The 18,219-nt window shown below is 45.8% G+C and overlaps 1 protein-coding gene across 2 annotated transcripts in view; it reads left to right on the top strand.

Moving 5' to 3' along the window:
* Positions 1-18,219, top strand: part of pik3cb (phosphatidylinositol-4,5-bisphosphate 3-kinase, catalytic subunit beta) — a 35,447-nt gene that overhangs the window by 2,237 nt on the left and 14,991 nt on the right. The window contains exons 2-4 of one of the 2 annotated variants that reach the window (XM_034547912.1): positions 5,902-5,984; positions 15,000-15,195; positions 17,058-17,286. In XM_034547912.1, coding sequence (XP_034403803.1) covers positions 15,037-15,195; positions 17,058-17,286 — 388 coding nt within the window. In that variant the 5' untranslated portion in view covers positions 5,902-5,984; positions 15,000-15,036. The remainder of the gene's footprint in view (positions 1-5,901; positions 5,985-14,999; positions 15,196-17,057; positions 17,287-18,219) is intronic. The other variant, XM_034547913.1, reaches the window with a different exon arrangement.

The following is an 18,219-nucleotide window of genomic DNA, read 5'->3' as shown; positions in this document are numbered from 1 at the left end:
TCAAGAGAACACTCCTAAGAGACGAGCCAACGTCACTCTGCAGACATCCGCCAACAATGCAGCTATTTAGATTGGATTTGTAGTCCCATAAACAACAACATGGGTGCAAATAAAAATCTTTTTAATAAGTCTCCCACACAAACGGCAAACAGAAGAAGAAGAAGAAGAAGAGAAGTTTTGCAACAGCGGTGACGTCCGCGTTTTACGCACCGTCATCCTCCTCAGGGTTGAGCGGCGCTGTGAGGTGAGGTCACTTTCAGTGGGAGGCTTTTGATTGGTCGTTGTGGTGCAGGGGTTGAGCTGCCTGACGGGTACGAGGAGAAACGGAAAGGTGGAGGCCGCAACTGGAGGAACAAAAACAATAAAAAACATTATATTGTGTGAGTCGCCGCGAGCCTCGCAGACTCTTCAAGGTGGCGACGCTGCAGGTATTTGGACAGCGATACAGTTCTCTTAGTTTTGGCTCGACTCCCCGACCGGGTTGGCTTTCAAATGAAACGACTGCGAGGTGTGTGTGTGTGTGTGGGTGAAAACTGCTGACTTTCAACTTTTTAAAAAGGCGTTCACGTGCATGAAGCTCGTGCCTTCGACCTTTTCTTAAAACCTACCCGATGCACTTTGTACACAACTAAAGGTTCAGGGTTCGAATCCAAGTACGAGAACGAGAAAAAGTGCCTTTTTCTTTTACGGCTTTAACATGGAGGATGCAAAGTATTCTCCTTGCTTATTTTTTTTTCAGGGGGGTGATTCGGTCTCACTGATTGCCTGCTGTGTTGAAATACTACTGGACCTATATATATATATATATATATATATATATATATATATATATATATATATATATATATATATATATAAAAAACCTCCCCCACCCCGAAGAGACCCACTTTTGCAACCTGAATTGTGAATTCTATTATCTGTGTGTGTGTGTGTGTGTGTGTGTGTGTGTGTGTGTGTGTGTCTTATTTGTCCTATCTCCATTATGTTCTTTCTCTCCTGTCCCCTCACTCATTCACACTTCCTGCTGTTATACTTTTTAAAGTTCACCCCCTCGTCAGTGAAAGGCTTGCGTAACATCCTCTCAAAGAGTCGTGTGAAAGGGAGCCAGTTTATTTCTTTGTGTGTGTGTGCAAGCTGGCTGCTGGTTTGCATGATGACATTTGTCTTTTATGTATTTCTTTTGGGTTTTTTTGAGCTGCCCACAATCTCACCTGCTCCCGGTGCTGACCGAGAGGGGGGAGGGGGAACGTTCACTTTGTAAACCAGCCTCCCCGCTGGTTTACGAAACTCTACGGCGAATAAGGGAAAACATTTTTATTTTTTTTGCCACGGCAATAAATAAATGCGAACTTGACGGTGAGCTGAGAACAAGGTCGCTGGAATTCTTCACTTTGCTGCACAGCAGGCCGGGACCTGCCAAGGAATGCAGGGAAGACGGCAGGAGAGTGTGAGAGAGACACAATGAACACACACACACAGAGAGAGAGTGAAATATAAAAATGGAGTCCGCACAGTAACATCACGAACTAACAGGCTCCTCTTTTTTAATTCATTCCCAGTGACTATTTAAAAAAAAAAAAAAAAAAAAAAAAAAAGCCGTCCGCTCCCATTCGTTATTCTTCTATAAAGTGACGTTTAGATCATCAACATTACAGATGATCAAATATCAGCAAGTGAAAACGTCTTCTAATTTTACATTAGGAAAACTGCTGACTGAAACAATGACTGATTACCTGCCAAAAGAACTAATCGTGTAGATTACAGCTGATCTGGGATCAGAGGCGCAGCGCTCTCCGGGCTAGACACTGCCCCTCATGGCAACATTTTATATTGCACACATCTGTATCGCGTCTACTGCAGCGCCACCATGTTGACGTCATTTAAATGGCCGGTGAGTAGAATTCTTTTTTTTTTTAAACTCTCGTCGTGAATCCACAGGCTGCATATCAGAGCGTCCGTCATCACATTTCATGTCGACGTCTATCCGATTTATTTTTATTAATTTTTTTATTTTGTCATACGAGACGACGCGTTGTCTGGGAATTCGGTCATTCGATAATGCAACTAAGTTGTTTTCTGCCTGCTCCTAAATCTGATTACGTTTCATATAGAAGGGGAACGATTTTATATATATATCCATATATCAGACAACATCTTAATGCAAGACATCTGATCGTGTCGGCCGTCACAGTTCCCCGAGTGAGCGGCGAAGGTTTTGGGGTTGTTAAAGGTATGAAAGGGTTACTTTTCATATTACAGCGTCTTAATGCACAAGAATAGTTGCGAAACATCCTTTTGTAACAGGTGTTGTACTTCAGGCATTTAAAAGTATTTTTTAATTTTTTTAACAGCCACCGCACTCTTTCCATTACTGGTGGCTCTATGACTAAATGGAAAGTCACATTTTTTTAAAACACGCAACAGATGTTCCAAATAAAGTCTTTTAATAGTTTTTATTCCTTTCTACGTGTTCTGCATTCTGACCCGAGACGGATGTTAAAAAGAAGGACGAGTTCTGGCTGATGAATAAACACTTTGAATAAGAGAGACGAGACGGGGGGGGGGGGGAGTTTAGGGAGGTTGTTAGTGGATGATTCATAATCTTCTGAAAATCAAAACACACAAACTGTGTGTGTGTGGGGGGGGGGGGCTTCTTCAGCCTCTATTCTGTAACCTGTTAGGGCAAAAACTCTGCTTCACATTTCCCAATCCATTCTCATAGGGCAAGTCCCTGTCTGCAACCACTGACGTGCACATACACTTATCTAGTGCACGATAATTTTAGATAATCACATTTATCCTGAAACCGTGTGTGTGTGTGTGTGTCGTCGTCGTCGTCCAACTCCGGGGTGTCATTAAGTCCACAAGTCTGGACTCACTTTCTCTCTCACTTCTGTATTCCTTTACCTCTGTGAAGCTACATGACTGACGTCAGCCAACTGCATCAGTGTGTGTGTGTGTGTGTGTGTGTGTGTGCCAGGCTGAGACGGACCTTTGCTCAGTCAGACATCCAGAAGGTAACTGATTTACAGCGTCCAAGGGGGAACTTTTGTGAACACGCAGACTCGCTCCACCCTCACAATGATGGCACCTAAAAATAGAGATTGCAGCAAGTGCTAAATAAAGGGGGGAGGTGGGATGGAGGGGGGGGGGGGAGAGAGGTGGAGGGGGTGAGACACAGACACCACACAGACGTGCATTGATGAAGGACGCCATACTCCCAACTCGGCTTTGATGATGGTGAAAACCCGCCTGTGTGTTTCTCATGTGTCTCTGCTATCGGAGGGGGGAGTATGAGTGTGGGGGGGGGGGGCGGGGTTATAAACATCCCACTGTGCTGAGGAGTGGGTGTGTATTGTGTTTTTATTAGAACTGAGACGGACAGTGCTCTTTTGTTTACGAGGCAGTGATGACGCCGAAAAAGGTCCTTCAGGGAGTGCTTGAAATGTGCATTCCTTTAAAAAAAAAAAAAAAGGAATGCACCTGGAATCTGTCGCGTTGAACACATTTCTCAGGTGTGTTTTTAGCAGATTGTTGACATTCCTCCGTAAAGGTTATTGAACGGTGTGTGTGTGCGTGCGTGCGTGCACTCGCTCACGTTTTGAGGCCGCCGGGCTTCAAGCCATTGCTCGGTGCTGTAAGGGGGAGTTCTGTTACGCAACCCCCTTCCACCTGTTTTACAAAATGAGCTATTTGGCTGCCCCTTCATGGCCTGAAGGTTGGAGGAGAGTTAAGGATATTTATGAGAGTGGTGAGGAGTGAAAGCAGGCTCCCCCCCCCCCCCCCCACACACACCCCCCCACACTCCCCCACCCACCCCCCCACCCCTCGGTGACTGACCCACATGACCGATGAGATACAGAGGCTGTATTGGCAGATGGGGTGAGGGAGAGTGAGAGACTTATTAGGATTGGGCATTCCTCGCATTCCTGTTCCAGAGGATGGGTGGAGGGGTGGAAAGGAGTGTGTGTGTGTGTGTGTGTGTGTGTGTGTGTGTGTGTGTGGGAATGGAGAAAGTCATATCAAAGCAGATGCAACAATTTAGGGAGGGGGTGGGGGAGGGTATGTTCTGAAAAAAGACGACTCGAGTCAGTTAAAGTGTATGTGCCGGCTCGTCTTATCTATTTATTTATTTATTTATTTATATAACAAATCGTGGAGAGTAATTATATTTTTTTAATAAATACTGATCGAGAGAAGCTTTTAAGGCGGCTTCATTCATTCTCCACTTAATTCTGTAAGTGTAACTTTTAAAATACACAAACGCAACTCTTTCTTTAATTAAATTAAGTAGATAGTTACCATGTGGTTCCATAGTATTTCTAAGTATTTTTTTTTTTAATCAAGTTAGACATTTAAGTGTCGTGACACTAGTAATGTTTATATGAATTCCCGTTGAACTAATCCTGAATCAGATGCCCTTCTCTAAAGATCAGTAGACCTCTCCATCAGAAGCTGTTTCCATGCCTTCCAGGCGAAATGGAAGAATACCGTACTTTGAAAAATTTTGATTTTTCTCTCTGCGTGAAAAGTGACGATAAACCCAAAATTTCAGGGTTCCAAGAAATCCATCTTTTTTTTTTTTTTTTTTTTTTTTTTTTTTTACAATCCTATTATTAAATCTCAGATTCGGGGCATCGGGCCAAAAAGACCCATTGACGTCGGACTGCAGTCGTTTCCAGAGATAACTTTGGGGTGAGGCCCTCCGGCGAAAAACGTCATCTCTGAACCGGCCCATAGTGAATGCTCTGTCTCTCGGTTTCTCTTGAAATCACTGTGTAACACACACACACACACACACACACACACACACACACACACTTGCTGTGGCTCATGTGATGCTTGCTAGGCTGAATCCAGTCGGGTCGGCGAGTTAAACATTGACTCTGGCCTGAGATTTTATCACGGTGCGTATCGGCGCACTTCCTGGAACTGGTCATCCCACCCACGTGTGGTTTTATTGTAGCCCCCCCCCAGTCTCATTTCTGATATATGATTGTGTGTGTGTGTATATATATATATATATATATATATATATATATATATATATATATATATATATATATATATATATATATATAAAAACATCTCTGACTCACTCGCACCAACTGAAGTGGTTGTTTTTGTGAGCCTCTCTGTTTGTGTCCCACCCTGATAGAGCATCTTAACCCCGGGGGGGGGGGGGCAGGAAGTTTATGTGTGTGTGCATTGCGTAGTCACTGGGTGTTTTTGACCGCTGGTATATTTGTTTACCGTATCGCTCGGTCTACATCTTGGTTTCCGTGGCGATCGGAAAAGAAAATGTAGGCAGATGGCACCGATGGTGGACGGCCCCCGTGGGCACTTTGTCTGCACATGCAGATGTTAAACTTACTTTTTGGGAAGCCTGATGCACCCGAACCCCGAAAGTTATTGACATGAAATGTTAAAAACAAGCAAAGCGTTCACATTGTTTTTCGATTTATTTGAGTAAAGTTAATACATTCACAATAAGTTCTGCTGGGCGGCTGCTCCATAATTGTTTGGCTCGACGGTTTCTGAGAAGAGGGCTTCCATTCGATTGCAACATCGAGTGGAAGAGTTCACGTCAGATTGTATCTCAGATCTTTATTTAATACAAAAAAAAAAGGTTTCAACACCATTGTAGATGTGACACATTCTTTTTTTTTTTTTTGCCGGTGTGATTCTATTGAATTTCTTTGCTCCCACGACGCCTTTTTGCTTCCACCTTTTTAATGAAAACATGACTTTCCTTGGCTTTTATTACTATAATAAAAAAAAAAAGTCTCTCGCTTTTGACCGTCTCAACTACTTCTTCTCGTGCAGTTTTTGAGCGCACACTTTTTGTGTGTTCCCACGTCCTCTTAACGGTCGGTTTCCTTCTGTCCCCTCGTCCGTCAGATGCAGTGTCCCGGCCGCCGCTATCCAGACACCCCCAGCAAGGAGCAGAGGCACAGGAAATAAGAGACTTTAGGAAACAGCAGGTAAAGTGTGTGCGTGTGCGTGTGTGTGTGTGTGTGTGTGTGTGTGTGTGTGTGTGTGTGTACGTGTGTACATAAGTGGGAGAGGAGGAATGGAGCGCTGACTTGGCTGGAATCTGGGAGAGTAGGCCTCGTCCGGACAGGCGGGGAATGCGTGGAAGCCAGCCAGCATGCTTCACTTTCATGTCAGAATACCTCGGTGCTCTCGCTTTTCTTTTTAAGCATCAGAGTTCCTTTTTTCTTTTTTCTAACTGCTGTGTCACTGTAGAACTCGTGAAGCAACAGCGGTATGACACCCCCCCCCCCCACACTTTAATGTTAATTAACTGAACGATTTTGCTTCAACCCGCAAATATTACACAAAATACGGAGAAATAAGAACGCATGAAACCGTTGCAGAATGTAAACAAGAAGAAAATGAACCCATTAATAAGAGTTAGATACGCCGACAACGTTAACATAACATTAGGGTTGTTACATACTGATAGTACAACATATTAGACACTGGTTGCTGATGAACAGGTTCTTTTTTTAAATGTATTTTAAGAGCAGACGTGGTGATTGGATGAACATCAGATGCCAAATTAACCCTTAAAGTACTGAACTCTGGCGCTCTCACTGACCCAGTTTATATCGCTCCCACCCTGGTTGTCACCAGTGAAGTGTGTGTGTGTGTGATGTCCGTTACAGTTTGTTCACGCACAACAACAGTTGAAACAGTCGGTCAGTGAGGTGTATCTGTCATGTTTGTGTGCGCCAGCTGCAGGAGCAGCGAGTAAAACCTGTGTTCACTTCCTGCTCGTCTCCGATGGCGACGCTGTGCAGCAGCAGGCTGTCCGTCAAACTCTGTAAACTCTGTGAAAGTGTCAAATGTAGTGATGAAAAGAGCGGAAAAATAGACTTCTTGCTGACATCCAGCTTCAACTCGAACTACGCATGCACGAAACAATAGCGCGACTCCTGCTGTTACCTCAGAGTGAATTATATTTGCGTTATGGTGCAGGCTCCTGCTCCCAAAACACATTTTCCTTCTTTATTTGGAGCCGATAAACACAAAACCCTTTTTTAAAGATATGTTCCCTTTTTACATTGTGAAAATTGGTAAATCCATAACACCTATCGCCGCATAAATACCGGGGATGTACATTTGAGTTCACGTCGCCCACGACCTGCAGGGGCAGGTTTTGACGTCTACGAGCATAAAGAAATGTTCCAGCTGTCAATCAGTGCCACCGATAATCAGTACGGAGGCCTCCCACCTGCGCTCTCTCTCCGTTTGTCTCCCCTTCCCTTCACTCCCACTCAAATGTGACTCGATCCAATTACTCGTGCAATGTTCCGTCTCCGGTGATCTTCTCATCCGCCGCCGCCGCCGCTTTATCGCCACGGAGCAGAAGGCAAATCTTAATGGCACTGCCAAGATCGCCCCGAAGCTTCTCGTGACACACGAGGAACATTTAGCTGCTGTATTTATTTATAATTCCTTTTTCCTCTTGAAATCCTTTTTTTTTTTTAAGCTCTCACAATCCAAGGAAGCCCGGCCTTCAGGGCTCATTCTCAGGGGGGTGTTTTGGGTGGCATTATCCTTACACCGCTTGACCTTCGCCCCCCCCCCCTCTGAGGTATTAGAGCTTGTGTTTATAATTGGACCAGACTTGTGTTTTCAGCTGGACAATGCAGACGTGTGTGTGTGTGTGTGTGTGTGTGTGTGTGTGTGTGTGTGTGTGTGTGTGTGTGTGTGTGTGTGTGTGTTGTGTGTGTGTGTGTGTGTGTGTGTGTGTGTGTGTGTGTGTGTGTGTGTGTGTGTGTGTGTGTGTGTGTGTGTGTGTGTGTGTGTGTGTGTGTGTGTGTGTGTGTGTGTGTGTGTGTGTGTGTGTGTGTGTGTGTGTGTGTGTGTGTGTGTGTGTGTGTGTGTGTTGTGTGTTCAGGCAGAGATGCACCGTCTCCATTTACAACTGTGATCGTGGATATCTTCTGTGTTGCCGCCGTCGATAACACGGGGATTGTTCAGGTCGTGAGACGATGACGATGACGACGTTGAGTCTTTTGTTTTCAATGGAAACGCTATTGACCTCCGAGAACGGGAAAAACACGCTCACTCCCTAACGGTAGCCGTTCCTCTTTTGTCAGAGTTTCCAAATGGAAGGAGAAATTCAAATGAAATGTCTCAAATGGAACAAAAGGCTAAGAATGGTTGTTCACCCACCATGCCTGGACATTTAATTTCTCCATTTCCTGTTTCACAGAATCAGATTGCCACGGTCGACTTTTGCATATGTGGGTTCGGTGCACGGCTGCCGTATATAACGGTAGTATTATTGGCTTTAATCAGTAGTGCTTTGACTAAAAAAGGAGCTTATTTACGTGTGTGTGTGTGTGTGGAAGGTGTGAGTAAGCTGCCTGAAGCTACAGGTCTCAGCCTGCAACACACAGTAAATCATGTGGTTGTTTATTGCGGGGGGGGGGGGACAGTGTGTGACCAGTGCCATGTGACCCTGTTGCCCCCCCTCCCCTCCAGCCACAGTGTTTTTAACTGGAGGTGTGTGTGTGCGCCAAGCTGGTAGGGTTTTGTGCGTGTTTGTGACTGTAAGGAGGGGCAAGGGCAACACAAGGCCAGTGTTTGTGCAGGGCACGGGACCGTCCTCGCTGGCACGTACACACACGCACACACACACACACACACACACACACACACACACACACACACACACACACACACACACACACTCTAGCCGAAAAAACAAAACAACAGAGGCTTATTGTGGACACCGAGCCCAGTTCGGTCCGCCGCACTACAGTCACACATTGTATCACACTTTGCTTCTCCTCTTTCTCTTATCTCTCTCTCTCTCTCTCTCTCTCTCTCTCCATTTGTTCTCCTTCCTCTCTCTCACTTCCCCTCTATTTCCAACTCTTAAGACTCTTGTTTTACTCATTTGCGTCTCCTCCTTGAAGAACGTCACGCTTTCATCTCGAATCACCCCTTATTTTACCGTCCTGTAATTTTCCTCTGGATGCCAGCTAATTGCTCTTCTTTTTTTCTTCTTTTAAAAAAAGAAAAGAAAAGAAATTATGCTTGTTGCCATGGTCACTAATGCAACAGCATTGTTATTACCTCGTGTGCTCCTCTGCTCGCGTTCGCGCTCCCCAAGTACCAAAAACACGGCATTCGTCTCTCTGCCGGTTCATCGACACTTTATTGGCTCTTTTTAATGTATTGATCGGCTCTCAGGGCGAACTTGCTTCACCTCGCGTGGTGCGTGGTGCGGTGTGGAGATCGAAGATTGATGGACTGACTGGTGGGTTTTGTTCGACATCTCTTTAGTGTCGGTCGGACAACTTTCACCAACTCGGTCGAACAAAAACCTCATTTTACAAACTTTATAGAGAAAATACAATGTTTTTACAGAGGTTACCCTCTTTCTCTTCCACTTAAAAACCTCTCTCTCTTAATTTCTTTCTTTCTTTTACCTCTCTCTCTCTCTCTCTGTTTATTTATCTCTCTCACAGCTTTATTGGCATGAACAAAAATATGTTGTTGGCAAAGCGCTTCACAGAACATTACACACGCTGCTAATTATATACACAGGTGCCAGTTATACCGATGCAGTCCAATACAACTTAATGACGTTGGCATATCTTGTGTGTCTATTAGTAATTGTGCGTCTCAGACTGCGGCAGATACACATTGAGCTGCTTTGAGCTGCTGAAGAAGAAGAAGAAGGAGGAGGTGAAGAAGGAGGTGAAGGAGGAGGAGGAGGTGAAGAAGAAGAAGATGGAGGAGGAGGTGAAGGAGAAGAAGATGGAGGAGGAGGTGAAGAAGGAGAAGAAAATGAAGAAGAAGAAACCGAAACCTCCAATGAAGGGCGAAACTTTATTTAAAATACAGTGACGTATAAATACGCCATCAGGTATTTCTGTTAATGAGCTCACCCGCCATTGATTTTAAATGTAGTGGACAACACACCAGTTTCTACTGAACACCGTCACCTTTGAGAAGGTAGTATTTATCACGGGACTGTGTATTTAGAGCGCGTTAGTTTCCTCTGTGATGACTCTGCTGTTATCTCACACACACACACACACACACACACACACTCACTCATGCGTAACACAGTTCAGTTTGTTTCCGGGCAGGTTCAAACCGATGCGGCCTTCCTCTCTTTCTCACAGTGGAACTTGTGAGTTCATGTATTATTTTTTTTCGACACAGGAACTTAACTACAGTACCGTTTTTTTTTTTTTTTTAAGTGGTTGCCAGGCAACCGATTTGACAAAATAAATGTTTTGTTTTTTTTTTTGGTGACATAAACGGACGAGGAGGGTTGAAGATGACGAGACGAGTTTTGGGGCGAAAAAAAGGAAAAATTTAAAAAAAAAAATGTTAGTGTTGTCGTTTCAGATTATGGAGATTGTACTTGTGTACTTTTACACACATACCTGCACGGACGGTCCTCCACAAATGTATATTCACAGACGTGCAGACGTCATTATTGCCATCGGCGAGATATCGCTGGAGGAATTATCCGTCGCTCTCAGAGCAATCTGTGGTGTGCGTGGAAAGGATCTTCCTCTCCGGATGTCTAGCTCCCTCCATCCCTCCATCCCTCCCTCCCTCCCTGATGCAGGAATAGATAGCCTGTGATGTAATAATCGGCAATTTGGTCGGACCGGATCAGTGTCACGGTGGGGTAGGGGGGGGGGGGGGTGTTCAGGTGACTTTGATATCGCAGGTGAAGCAACGCAAGCACAAAACGTCACAACTGGCATACAGCGCAGCCGGTTATTCGAGGAATGTAGATGACGGACACGGCGGGGGGAGGTGAGCGGAGAACCAAGAACGTTCCTGAAGACGGAACGTTGAGGGGGACTCTGGGTTGGAGAGAGTCACGTGTTTCACAAATAACAGGGTCCCTGTTTTTATTTCCTGGAAATACCGGTGTGACTCTCCAGGTGTGAACGGCACCTTGTCAACAGTAGCGGCGTACAGAGCGTGTGTGTGTGTGTGTGTGTGTGTGTGTGTGTGTGTGTGTGTGTGTGTGTGTGTGTGTGTGTGTGTGTGTGTGTGTGTGTGTGTGAGTGTGTGTGTGTGTGTGTGTGGATTCTTGTGGTGCAGAAAGGCCACGCCAGGATATTTGATCCTTTTTTTGTTGGCTCTACAGCGAGTGACATTTTAACAAAAAAATAACTCTTCAGGAATGAGAACAACAGCTGAGCCTCTGATTCAGCGCTCATCATCTTTTTTATGAATGACTGGCGGGACTTTTGCTCTGGTTGTTGTTTGTCACTCTGTTTCCGGTCTAGTGTCATTGCTTCCTGTCTGAGAAGTGGGCATGTGCCTCTGTGTCACTGGAGGGGAGGGGGGCGGGGGTAGTAGTGTGACGGAGCGCTGTCGACTGTCCGGATGTAGTTGATTCTCACACACACACACAAACACACCTTAGAAACACACATTGCTTCATTCACGCTTCCTCTCTGCATGGTGAGAATATCTTTACGGGGGGATTTGGTTTCAAGACTCTCGTCTTGTTTCCTGAAGGAAAATATTCTGATCCTGATCCCTTAGCAGGAAGTTTAAGACTTTTAGTGGTGGAATGTAACCGAGAACATGTACTGAAGTATTTGTGCTTCACTTTGAGTATTTTCATTGTATGCAACTTTATTCTTTACTCCACTAAAGAGGCAGATGACGGTTTTAGTTACGTTTTAAGATTGCGATCTTTCCTCCACTTCATGTCCCATTTTTGAAAACCGCATATTTCCAAATGTTTTTTTTTAAAATTTCCCAAATAACTCCATAGATTAAAAAAAAAAAAACTTTTTACGTGTTAACTAAATAAAAATAAAAAACTTGATCAGTAACTTCATGCAAACACATATTCATACACACAAACGGGTGTGTGTGAGAGAAAGTTATACCTGGATGTGTTTACAGTCTACTCCTAAATACAATCAGTGCAGCTCCACTGGTGACTCACACACACTCCAGCAGCATCTACCAGAAACACACACGCACACACACCACACACTAATATTCAGCCAGGTTGTGCACAGCTTTTCTGCAGAAGAGTTTTTTGTTTTGTTTTTTGGTAATCATTGATAAAGAGAAGAAGTATCCCTTTTTTTTTTTTTTAAGAATGGAGTGCTTTGCTGTAGCTGGGACACACTTAAGTGTAAGTTTGAGTGTGTGTGTGTGTGTGTGTGTGTGTCCTTGCCTCCAAACATTTAGTCCACGGACCACGTGGGTGCAGCGCCGCGGCGTCTGGCTCTGTTGTGCTGCTGCAGCTTCGCTCGGTGCCGCTGTGGTTAAAGCGGCCGAGAGTGAAACCGGATGTGTGGGCGGTGGCACCAGCAAAAACATCTAGACCTGATAAGGGGGCCGTGCATCGCGTCGTAGTAAAAGAATCAGGGACGCAATCAGTCGTCGATTTTAGATTAATGATTACTCTTCCAAGTTAATCGGGTTAACTCATCAGGAAACACACACACACACACATTCTGCTTGCGTCTCGGCATTGCCTGTGTGATCGTCTCAGATTGAGTACAGTGTGGATCCTCTTTTTATTTTTAGCACAATGTGGAAGAAAATGTCTCACGGGAGCCTTAATCACCAGCCTTGACCTTTTTATACACACACACACACTATTTATGTTAGCCCTTCTTTTTCAGTCAGTCAGTCACACACAGAGACGAATGGACACACACACACACACACACACACACACACACACACTCCATTGTAGAAGAGACTCACAGGCCTCTGACTGTCAGACAGAGAGAGCTTTAGAAAGAGTGCTGAGTAACACCAGTGTTTAAATATCCATAAATGCATCTGGGCATGAAAGCCTTCACAACATGTCGCTGTCACCGGGTTCAGAGGAGCCGGCGCTTCCAAAGAAAGCAGCGATTTTTGCCTCGGCTGCGTTTTTAACAGAGGTTTGAATCTCCACACGTATAGAAATTGCTTACATTTACACGAAAATATGCCCCCCGGGGGTTGCGGAGTAGAGCGGGGGTCGATATTTCTGCACCTTGAAACGCAAATAGTGGTCAAAGAGCTTTGAACCTCGGAGTCCTCTTGTTTTGCTCTCCGTGTCGATCCCTTCAGGCCCTCCTGTTTGTTGTCACATGAAACTCTCTCTCTCTCTCTCTCTTTCTTTTCTCCCTGGTCTTGCAAAAACCCAGCCCGGTTCCCCTCTGATCCGCCCACTGAAACCTGACCTTGCAGCAGACCTCTGGCAGCCCGCCACCATATCCTCAATAACCCCGCTCACCTGTGAATATAATGCCTGTGTGTTAGAGAGAGACAGAGTGAGAGTCTGTCTGCATGAGACGCCGTTCAAGCTGTCCGGTGTGAACGGTGTTGCTATAGACATACATGCACATACACTTGTTCACCCCCCCCCCACCCCGGGTGTTGTCAACGCGTCAGACTGACGGGCCGGGTGTCACGTTACCCTTTCCATGTGTGTAACTGTGCACCTATTGTGACATCGCCGGCTCGCCATTGTCGGTCCCTCCCCACCCACCACCCTTTCTTTTCTTTCTTTTTTTTAACCGTTCGACTGACTGGTCTTCTTGTCTCGTAGCCGCCAGGAAGTAAGTGTGTGTGTGTGTGTGTGTGTGTGTGCGTAAAAAGAACACTGTCAGTATTGTACGTGTTGGAGTTGTTTCATATGTCAACGTTCCTGCGCGGTGCAACACGCAGCAAGTGATTCCATTTTGCACGGCCGGGGAAGACAAAAAAGTGGCGAGCGTCCCGATAATCGTGGCTCCAAATGGACAGCGGATGCATATTGCAGCGTCCTCGGGCACGCCGCGGCTCATTTGCCGGTAGCTCGAGCACTTAACTTAGAGGGAAGGGGGGGGGGGGGGGGGGGGAAGACCATTAGAGGCAATCAGGGGGCTGTCACTTTTAATGGGTGGAGATGGACCTGTGGCCGAGTGGAAGAGTAATGCTCTGGGCCCACTTGAGGCCCGGGTAACGAGAGAGAGAGGCAGGTGGAAGTGGCGCTGACGGTCCAGCTGTGGTGGAGGCACACGCCCCAAATGGAAACCAGGCTGTAGGCAGGTTTTTTTTACACCAGCAGCTGGGAAAGCCACTTACTGCAGCTCAGTGGAGCCCCGTGCATTTAAAATGCACGTGTGTGCGTGTGTTCTTTGTCCTTGACTTGCATGTATATCGCATGCGCTGGATGTGGAGTCCAGTGCATCTCGGTTGCAGACGGAAATAGACTTTCTCATCAAGCACTCTTTTGAACATGGAGAGAGGAACTGTCGCAGGCTTAAACACCCCCCCCCCTCCCCCCTGCTGTACTTGATAATTACCTTAGCAGCAGCCGCTCGGTTTGTGTGTGTGTGTATGAGTGTGTGTGTGTGTTTTGCACTTGCACTTTTATGCCCACATTACCCGTCTAAGTGAGTGTTTTCTGTGTGTGTGTGTGTGTGTGTGTGTGTGTGTGTGTTCTCTGTCAGATGAGAGGAGGGGAGGCTGACCTTTTTTGTTCTGTTTGCTTAGTGGGCATTCCTCTGAGCACTGGCCCTCGCCCAAGTCAAAGCCAGCGGCCTCCTGCTGGACTCGGCACAGTGCTGCCTCCGCAGGGACCCGGTGACACCGAGTAATGTTGCACCGGTCGACTTGTTGTTGAAGAAAAGGAAAAAAAACGGGGCACAATTCCTGTCTTTTCTTTTCTTTTCTTTCTTTTTTTCTCTACAGCGGTAGGATTTGACCGTCTCTGGAGATGAAACGTAATTTAAAAAGACACGTTTGTTTTGTTGTTTACTGTGAATTGATATGATATTTTTTTAATTCCTGATAGTTAAAACAATGTGACCTCGCTGACGCAACTTGTTTCGTCTTTTTAAGGTTGACGGAGTTCATTTAGTTTTGTTGAGAGGATGAAAGACTTGCGATATCCTTTAACAGACGCTTTCGCTTAGTTCTGGAGCTTATCTCTGTAATTACGTTCCACTTTAAAATACCCACTAAAACCAAAGCTCTGTCCTCTGTCCCGCCAGGTCCTTATGGTTGAGGTGGTGTGCGGTGCCCCTTGCCATGCCTCCTGCCATGACAGACCTCCTGGACATATGGGCGGCCCACTCGCACCTGGCCGGCCACGCTCTGGACAAGATCACCGTGGACTTCCTGCTGCCCACCGGCATCTACATCCAGATGGACGTTCCGCGCGAGGCCACCATTCAGCACATCAAACTGGTGAGTGGCACCTTGTGTTTGCTAGTTGTGTATCCGCGTGTTGTCCTCACACGGCCTGTTGTCTAAGGAAAGCACACAGTGTACTCCACCCCCCCCCCCCCCCCCCCCCCCCCCCCCCCCCCCCCCCCCCCCCCCCCCCCCCCCCCCCCCCCCCCCCCCCACCCTCACGTTTAAAGGCACGTACGTCTCACACACAGCTGGTCAGTTATTATCTGATGCCTTTGTGGTGTGTGTGTGTGTGTGTGTGTGTGTGTGTGTGTGTGTGTTTTGTAGCTGTTGCCTTTCAGCATGCAAATAGCTCATGACATCATGTGTGACTGCAGCGAATTCTGTGAAGCAGATGTCAAAAGTCACGGACTTGACTGGTTTCTTTTAGAAGTCGTCAAGGAAACAAAGTGGCACAAAGTTTGTCGGCGTTTTGAGATCTCACTGGTTCTTGATTTCAGCCACACAGAAGTGGTCCACCGGTAAAATGGAAACACCTGTGCGGGGCAGTGAAATACGATAGCGCTGCAATAACTGTGTGTGTGTGTGTGTGTGTGTGTGTGTGTGTGTGTGTTCTGGCTCAATCAGCCCTGTGACGTGACCAAAGACACAGAAAGGTTTTTACTTAGACGTTCCTTCTGAGCAATAAAGGCAGATCTCTTCCCAAGTTCAGATCAACAAGTTCATTGGGACTATATATATATTTTATATATATATATACACACAGTGTACTTATGAATAAAAAGCCGCAGTAGACGTGAAAGGTCTTCATTCCCCCAGGGAAGCATGTACAGACGCAGTGGAAAGCTATGCCAAATTATATGTCGCTGCAGCAAGAGGAAGAAGACGTTGCTAATAAATGGAAGATGGGGGGAGGAAGCCAGGAGCGGTATGCAGGCCGGCTTCACACCAGACTCTTATCAGTTATTGAGAAGAGCGGGCCGCCCAGTGGCTGCCTTTCCATGCTAATAAAGATGAGATCCCCCAAGAGGGCGAAACATTTTTTCCATGTGTAACTCAGTTGAGACCGCCGGCCTTCTTAAATTGTAAGAAAGAAAACCCCGATTGTGAGACGTGTAGCATGGCGCTACTTTTTCTTCTGTAAAGTAGAAAAGCAAGTTTTGTTCTGTAGTTCGTCTCCCGAGTTGCGCTCAACATGGCGGTGAACCCACAAGTGTTCCCGGAGAAGCAGATATTTGTTTGGAGGGCAAGAGTGTTCCTGTTGTCCCAGTGCGCAGCTGCATCAGACAAACGCATTCAAACGTGACTGAGCCGACCCTGTGAGCGCGGCGTGGCTGCACGGGGACATGAATATTTTTTATTTATTTATTATTCACATCCTGATCGGCTCACCCAGAAGCCGTGTCATGTTTGCCGTGAGTCATGTTTGTTCCCGGTCGCGAAGCGGACACTTTCGTTGGTCTATTTACGTCCTTGTTCCATGTCCGTGTGTTTTGAGACGCCTGTTGTGAAAAAGAAGAAGAAATAAATGACCGTTGGAAATATACTGTATATAAAAGAAGGATGCTGTTCATTCCTGTTGCACATATTCTAAATTCAGATTAATGGAGACTATAAAGTCATACATATATTATTATTTAATTATATTTAATTTATATATTATTATTATTAAATTGTACATATATATATATATACAGTATATTATTATTTAATTATATTATTATTATTTAATTATATTATTTAATTTATATATTATTATTATTAAATTGTACATATATATTTATATATACACAAATAAATAAATATTCTACACTGACATATTCTAAGTAGGTTTGGCTTTAGATCAATGGAAACACTCCCTGTGGCTTTGCAGTGCAGAAGCACTTCACCCCAATTCTTCTTCTCCTCCCTTCCAGCTCTTATGGAAGCAGGCTCAGTCGTTCCCACTGTTCCCCTCCCTGGGCGAGATGGAGAGCCACATGTTCGAGTGCGTCAACCAGGCCGCCGTGCACGAAGAACTGGAGGACGAAACGCGCCGGCTGTGCGACATTCGCCCTTTCCTGCCGGTCCTCAAGCTTGTGACGCGCAACTGCGGCCGAGCGGAGCGCCTGCTGGACTCCAAAATCGGCGTGCTCATCAGCAAGGGTAAGACGGGCATCCCCCTTTTTTTTTTTTTTTTTTTTTTTTTATCACGGCTTTCCCATCATTTTAAAGTGGCACACATACTTCCTCCCTGATTGACCCGCGGGCTGTGTCCGTTTGACATTCCCAATAAAGAAAGGCTCTTAAGAAGTTGGTAAGTGGGACAGTAAATCTTTCCGCCTGCACTTGAGGCGCCTCTTCCAGTATGCTAAGTATCTGTGCTCCTCGGCCCGTCTTGCAGCTGGCCGCCATCAGCGCTCTGATAGGGAAGCGTGAGGATTGACTGGACGTCACCTGTCTTTTTGTATTATCTCTGGTGAGGAGGGGGGCATCGCTCGGTAGTGTCCTCCTGAGGTGATTCAACATTGGTTGAAACTCTTGACTATTCATTCAAGCGTAAAGGTTAAAAGGTCTTGGCAGTTTTTCAGGCAAACATACGGTTTCCATCTTCTCAAAACGTGACGATTTGTTGCTTTTTCTTTGTTTGAAGAAAACAAGCCGTTGAAATGCATCTCCTCGGCTGCGTGAGGTCATGACGTGCATGTTTACTTCACTACTTTATAACATCTCAAACACGAAAGGATTAATTGATTAATGATGATAATGGTATCTTGTTGCAGCCCCGGTTGCTTCAGGAAAGCATTATCCGCTCACACATTTTTCATATTTAATTTTTTTTTTTTTTTTTTCATTTGATGTAGTGGCACAAGGTCACACACACACACACACACACACACACACACACACACACACACACACACACACACACAGATGCGCTCAGCCCTCTTCTGACCGAGATATCCAGGATTATGGAAGTCCTTTCGGTCGCGGCGGACCTCTTCAGAGGGAGAGATCGGGGCTCTTGAGTCTAATCAAAGGAGGCTCGGACGATATTGATATTCTCCCCTCCTGGCTCCACTTTGGTCCGACATTATC

The sequence above is a fragment of the Cyclopterus lumpus genome, chromosome 13, assembly GCF_009769545.1.
Source record: "Cyclopterus lumpus isolate fCycLum1 chromosome 13, fCycLum1.pri, whole genome shotgun sequence".
NCBI lineage: Eukaryota > Metazoa > Chordata > Actinopteri > Perciformes > Cyclopteridae > Cyclopterus > Cyclopterus lumpus.
Note: the sequence above shows the minus strand (reverse complement) of the source record. Positions and strands in the feature narration are given on the sequence as shown.